Genomic DNA, 6,060 nt, shown 5'->3' with positions numbered 1-6,060 from the left:
AACTACTAATCCTGTCATTAGTCAGTAACTTGCTCTACAACCACCCCAACTGAGAACTTCCTCCTTTCTAATCCCCATATCTGTATTAAGCTTCTATTTGCCATATTTCAGATCTCCTGCAGGTGGGACCAGTAAACTGGGAACGTCGTACATTTGCTGAATGAATTTTATTTTGGTTCAGGAAGCACAGCAGTCATCTCTTCCCAGTCAGCCTGTACGCTCATCTGTAGAGGCCCGATACATCAGTTCATAGTGGGCATGCTTCCAATAAATGTAGATTCTGAGCAAAAACCATTGCTTTTAAGAAATCATACTGAAGGTTACTCTGGAGTTGAATTGCAATCAGTTTTATGACAAGCTTGAGCAAAGCATGCATTAAAAAAAAATAGAACTGGAAGACAGTTTATTCATTTTATTGGTCAGGTTATGATTACAACTCAAAAATTCATATGTAGTGGTCATTGTTAGACAATCAGCAATGCTGATTTCTAAACCGGACTGAAAAAGCCTCTCAAAAGTCTAACTACTATACTAGCATAAGTGTTAAATAGTCCTGATCCTTTAATCGCAAAGACCCTTCTTTGCTGAGGGTTCAATTCTCATGTCAAAAGCCAAAATCTCACTTAAGGCTGTGGATATATGAAAATTTTCCAAACTCTGAACAAAGAAAACTCCAATTTGACAAAGCAGGATACTGACCAAAAAGCATATTCCAAATCTGCTTTCAGTCAGAGACAAACTAACAACCAAAGAACCAGGAAAGTGAAGTGCACATGGGGAAATATTGGAAATCTTTCCTTGGAACAGTTAAAAACAGGCAGAAACATGTGAACACAAGGAGGAGATTTATTTATTTATTACAGTATTTATGGAAAAACCCTGAGAGACAGAAACTAAGAGGGTCGGCCATGTTAGGAGCAGCTACCGAGCGTGGGGTCAGTGTGTGCACAGCGTGTTCTGCTACAGGTTGGGGTTCACCGCTCCTGATCCTTGACATTCGATGATGTAGGTGATGTTTCTGCTCAGCTCGTCCTCGCACTTTGTTATTGTGAACTTTGCCTGCAAATACAACAGCACACAAGGTTAATGACTGATCAGCTCGACTCAGACAGACCCGAGGGTGACCTGAGGTGCTGCGGCAGAGACCAGGACAAGATAAAGAAGCAATATTAAAACTGGAACTGTGACTCGTGAACAGAAAAGGCACCACTGGGCGAGTCTTGTGCTGTAAGAGTTTCTGACCTGAGTCAGCTGCTCTGCAATGTGAATTGCTGTCTGTGTGTGTAGTGTCACAGCACCAGTTCGAATCCGAGACGTTCCCTTTGCCAACGCCATGAAGATAATGAGCTGCATAGGAGAGTGAGAGTAAGGTCAGAGTAAGGTCACAGAGTGTGTGCGTGTGTCTCTCTCTCTCTCTCTCACACTCACCTGGTCCTGCAGGAACTCGTCCACGCAGCCATTGTGTCTGATGTTTTTCAGCAACATCTCAGCAGCTTCAATACCCACTTTATCTGCATACACACCTGAAAAACAAAGATCCCATGTACTTGAACATCTGCACTGTCAAAGAAAAGTCTCACACCGTTTCAGAACATTAGCCCAACAAGCATTCAAAGCATATTTGTTTTCAAAGAGGGGCATGGGAAAGTCGACTTCATAGAAATTACATTTCTCAATAAGCCGTCAGCATTTATCGCGTTATTGGAGCATTGCTGCCACCTGCTGGTTCGTGTGACTCCTCACCTTTCTTTCCCAGTGCTGAACCAGCAAATATGCAACCTGTAGAGGACTCCGCGATGATTCTGAAAAAGAGGTGGGAAAGCAGTCAGGGAGCCGATCCTTTGGGAAGCATTCACAGTTTTAAACCAAGAGCTTCATAGTGTACGGCCTCTTAGACCAGGTTTCACAAAACTATAACTCCCCTTCATACTCATGATTTTAAATGACAACATTTTTTTCCTCCTTGCATGCCAACGGTGAATGCATCGTATGTTCAGAGCTTACATTATTCCATTTCCATTCCCGCAGGCCTTTTCCTTCTCTTGCTGTGGCTGGATGTTGATGTAAAGTTCTTTGATTTCCTTCCTGATGGTTCGAACAGCAGCAGCTGACATGTCTTTAGCCAACTGAAGAAAAAAAACCTACAGTCAGCTCAATAAAGAAAAGCATAACTGACATTTTCACATTTAGTTTTACAATAACAGGCTACGCAGCACCGGACAGTACATTTCATTTGAAAGTTCCTTAACTAAGATTAAGAAAGTGAAATCCTCCACAGTTTTCTTTAATGTCATGTGCCATCACATGCAGCTACCTAAACTTTATTTCCACAGAAACCTTAACTGCGTACAAACTTGGATACAGTGGCTCTTCTTAAACAGAAGGCAACAAATCAGATAGGTTTGATTTTCTCTGTATGTTCCAGGCACAACTTGTCCTGGCATCACATGTTGCCCATATCTTTATGCCATATTTAGAATGTCATCTTGGCATGTACCGTTTGAAAGGGCAGCATCTCCTAAAGCAACCAGACACTCATCCAGTGTGCTGTTTGCACTTGAGATATAGATGAGAGGCTGGCACTCCACATACTCCAAAACTCTCTGATCACTGCTAATTTGTCTTGTATCACGATTGTCAAAGTGATTCCCCCATAACAACACGGAAAATTTCTGGAGTCACATGATGGTCTGAAAAAATTGTCTGACTAGAATCTGCATCCCATAAACTGCTGGTAGATTCATTTCTGGTTATTTGCACAGTACAAGGGTAATAGCACACTCTTCATCAGGAATTCAGTGCATTTGTGGAAGAGAATACTCCAAGGCCAATTCTAAGGCATTTGCACATGTAACAATTAAGTGCTAACTATACTGTTATGAACTGTCCATACTGCTGTTCTGCATAGGACTCAAACCTAAGGCCAATTCATCACAGAGAGTGGATATGTTTATATATTCAGGAGTGGAGTGCACTCCTTGACCAGGTGGAGACCGAACAACCAAGTCCAACACTAGGCTGTTGGGTCTCCAGCTGTACGCATCCGCAACAGACTTAATTTAAGGCTTAACGTCACTATCTTGGACTCTAGCTAGTGATGTCAGTCCTTATCCTGTTCTGAAGCCTCGGTGAGCTTTGTGTAGCTCAATGTAAACAAAGTGAAAGACAGTATAAAAGATGGACGTAGCAAGGTCATCACAATAGAGAGTTTAAAAAAAAAAAAAAAAAAACTGACGTAAGTAGGAGGCCTCACTGTGAAACTGCTTATTCACTGGCTAACCATTTTTGACTGACAAGTTATTAGCCAACCAGCTAATAATGAGCACAAATAATCCTTTCTGAAACATAGCATGTGGCTAAGACTAGTTAATTAGCAGTGACTGTATTTTCAAAAAAATAACAAAGAAAATTGTGTACCGGCAAATTAATGAAAGACTGGAAAAATAATCCAGTACACAAGAAAAACAAAACCAAAAACACAACAGTCGACGCAGCAAAAACCATAAAATGAGTAATGTGAGTGAGTGTGAACTTTACTTTGAAAGGTAGAACTCCGGCAACATATGCTCTACCATAGATCTTTGTGATGTTTCCTCTCTCAGTCATTGTGACAGGCGTCAGCTCTTTGATTGGATTCACCGTCGCCTTCACCTCACCTCCACCTTTAGGGTAGAAACCCCTGATACACAAATACACAGTACACGGTCAGATACACACAAGTACTCCAGTAACATTTCAACTCTGTAGATGTTGGTACACTGACCTCATTCTGATGTCACAGTCAAAATGGACTCCAAACTTCTCCACAATGGGTTTGAATACCTGAAGATAATAAAAATACAATCAAATGTGATATAAAAACAAACGCTATAAACACACTTAAAGTTCTCTGCTTTCACTTTCACTGGAAATGCATTAAGTTAAACACTAACTGAAGCTCTGAGTCAGTTACCAGGGTAACAGACTGTGGTAACCCGGAGTTTCTCTCTGGTTGACTAATATAACAGGCCCATCAGTCAGCTCTGTCTTATCCCTTTCTACACACTTGATCTTAACTTCCTGTCTCATAGGCCACATCAGGTTACTGCTGAATAACTAGATTTAAAAGTCAAACAGAACTCTAGCAACATCTAATGAATATTAGACTTTAATACGGTCTATGATGATCACAGAGTAGTCCAAGCAAATTAAAGTGACTCTTTACACTCTAAATGTAAACATCATGGTCCATACTGACACAATGTGTGACAGTGAGTTGGATTAAAATGGAGACTGTGTTCTTGGTATTGGGGTTCCATTGATGATTGCTTTGTCTGTTATAGGGCCGGGGTGCGTCTGTCGATTACCTTGACAGTGTAGTCAATCTGAGGAGCCATCTCTGCGTTGGTTCCTCCCTTCAGACACAGCTGTGAGGCAGCATCGGCATAAAGAGCACAAGGTAGAGCAACCTGCAGCAGGAGACACACACTCCTGACACACACACACGAGAGGAGTGATTATATATAGATGCTTAATGTTTAAAACAAAAACAATCAAAAGCTTTTGTATTACTGCCAGATAGCAGCTGGTTACTTAGTAAGCGATGCAGTCAGTGGGTCAGACTTACCCTGCAGTCTGCGTGTCAGCCGTGTAGTTCCCAGCCCGGGTTTTACCAGGAGTCAGACTGATGTCAGTGGAGCCAATGCTGGCTCCTTGAAGACTGCCAGAACACAGATCTGAGACCAGCTGCAGGCCGGTCAGGTGCTGTGGTCTGCACACAATTGATCAAAATGTTACCATTTGAAATTTCAGAACTCTGTTCTTTTACTGGGACTTTGAGGGGGCTTGTGCCTCCAACTTTCTCAGAACGAAACAAAAATACATACAAAAACGTCGCAAATAAAATGCACCGAACAGTAATCAATAAAATCTAATTAAGATAATTGATTAAAAGCCGAGGACGTTGTGCGGCACAGAGTCGTGAAGGTTTCTGCTGAAGCTGCTAAAAGTCGTGCTGTGCAGACTGAAGCTGACAGATGGTCTTCTTTTCACACAGAAGCTGCGTTTTTAAATCAGCTGAGTGTCTCAACAAAAGCACGCAGACAAACCGGGAGGTGCTTAACTCATCAATGTTCACACGGTAGAGCAAATAACACCAATGTAAATAAATCGGAAAATTGGTTGTTTTTGTTAGTACCTTGATTAAGTTAACCGATGCATCTACTTTAATGAATAGGCTAACATTAGCCTGCTAGCACTGAGCTAGTAACTCACCTCAGACCCGGCGTGCTTCTGCCGGCTCGGATTTTAGTGATTTTGATGGAGGACCCGGTGATGCAGCTGAGCGCCGCCGAGACTCTCAGGATCTGTCCGCCCTGCACAGAGCAAATGAAGGGGAATCAGAAGCGACATCAGCGAGCTAAAAACCGCCTGCTGTCCGCCGCGCTAGCACTGTGCTAGCACATTAGCGGCGGGGAAAGCCGGCAGCTTTTCATGTAATCACCTGCCCAACATAAAGTGAGTACTCACTCCTTCCATCACGCTGCCGTCTATCTCCACAGCCTCAGAGTCCATCTTCATTCAAAACAAAGAGATTTTTTTACTCGGATGCTGCAGCTCAACTCCAGCTTCACGTACTTTTCCCTTGTGTTTGTTCGTCTTCGTCTTCTTCTTCTTGGTTTTTATCGGCGGTTGACAAACGACGAATCGGTGCATTACCGCCTCCAACTTGTATGGAGTGGGAACCAGAATGACACTTCAGGATTAGATCCTATTATACAAATGGGTTTGTCTAAGATAACTAATTATGACCTGATAACTTTTACTTCCTGGGTTATTTCTAAGTAAATCGATGTAATCTAGTTTCAGTTTGATTCTGTTTGGGTTTTGAATCAGTTGTCTTCTTTCTTCCTTATACTGACAGTATAATATTACATGCTCTGTTCTCAGCACCTCCACAGTACTTACATTTTTTATAGCAATGTCTCCCTAAAATGAATAGTGTATAATTTAGCCCAGTGTGCCTTAATATGAGACGTGTTCTCCTCTATCTGCTCTGTGGGTGCATTCCAAAAGCCTCCA

The 6,060-nt window shown here is 42.1% G+C and overlaps 1 protein-coding gene across 1 annotated transcript; it reads right to left on the bottom strand.

Annotated features, from left to right (window-relative positions):
• Positions 1–397: 397 nt before the first annotated feature.
• rtca (RNA 3'-terminal phosphate cyclase) lies at positions 398–5,673 on the bottom strand. Its single transcript, XM_031740577.2, has 11 exons — positions 5,509–5,673; positions 5,254–5,354; positions 4,607–4,750; positions 4,347–4,470; positions 3,764–3,822; positions 3,538–3,679; positions 2,005–2,126; positions 1,744–1,802; positions 1,429–1,523; positions 1,243–1,347; positions 398–1,059 (listed from the first exon to the last, which is right to left on the bottom strand). Exons 1-11 carry the CDS (start codon positions 5,557–5,559, stop codon positions 961–963), a joined length of 1,101 nt encoding a protein of 366 aa, XP_031596437.1. The 5' UTR covers positions 5,560–5,673; the 3' UTR covers positions 398–960.
• Between the last annotated feature and the right edge of the window lie 387 nt (positions 5,674–6,060).

Source organism: Oreochromis aureus, linkage group 17, assembly GCF_013358895.1.
Source record: "Oreochromis aureus strain Israel breed Guangdong linkage group 17, ZZ_aureus, whole genome shotgun sequence".
NCBI classification, from domain to species: domain Eukaryota; kingdom Metazoa; phylum Chordata; class Actinopteri; order Cichliformes; family Cichlidae; genus Oreochromis; species Oreochromis aureus.
This window is presented reverse-complemented; position numbering and strand designations above follow the sequence as displayed.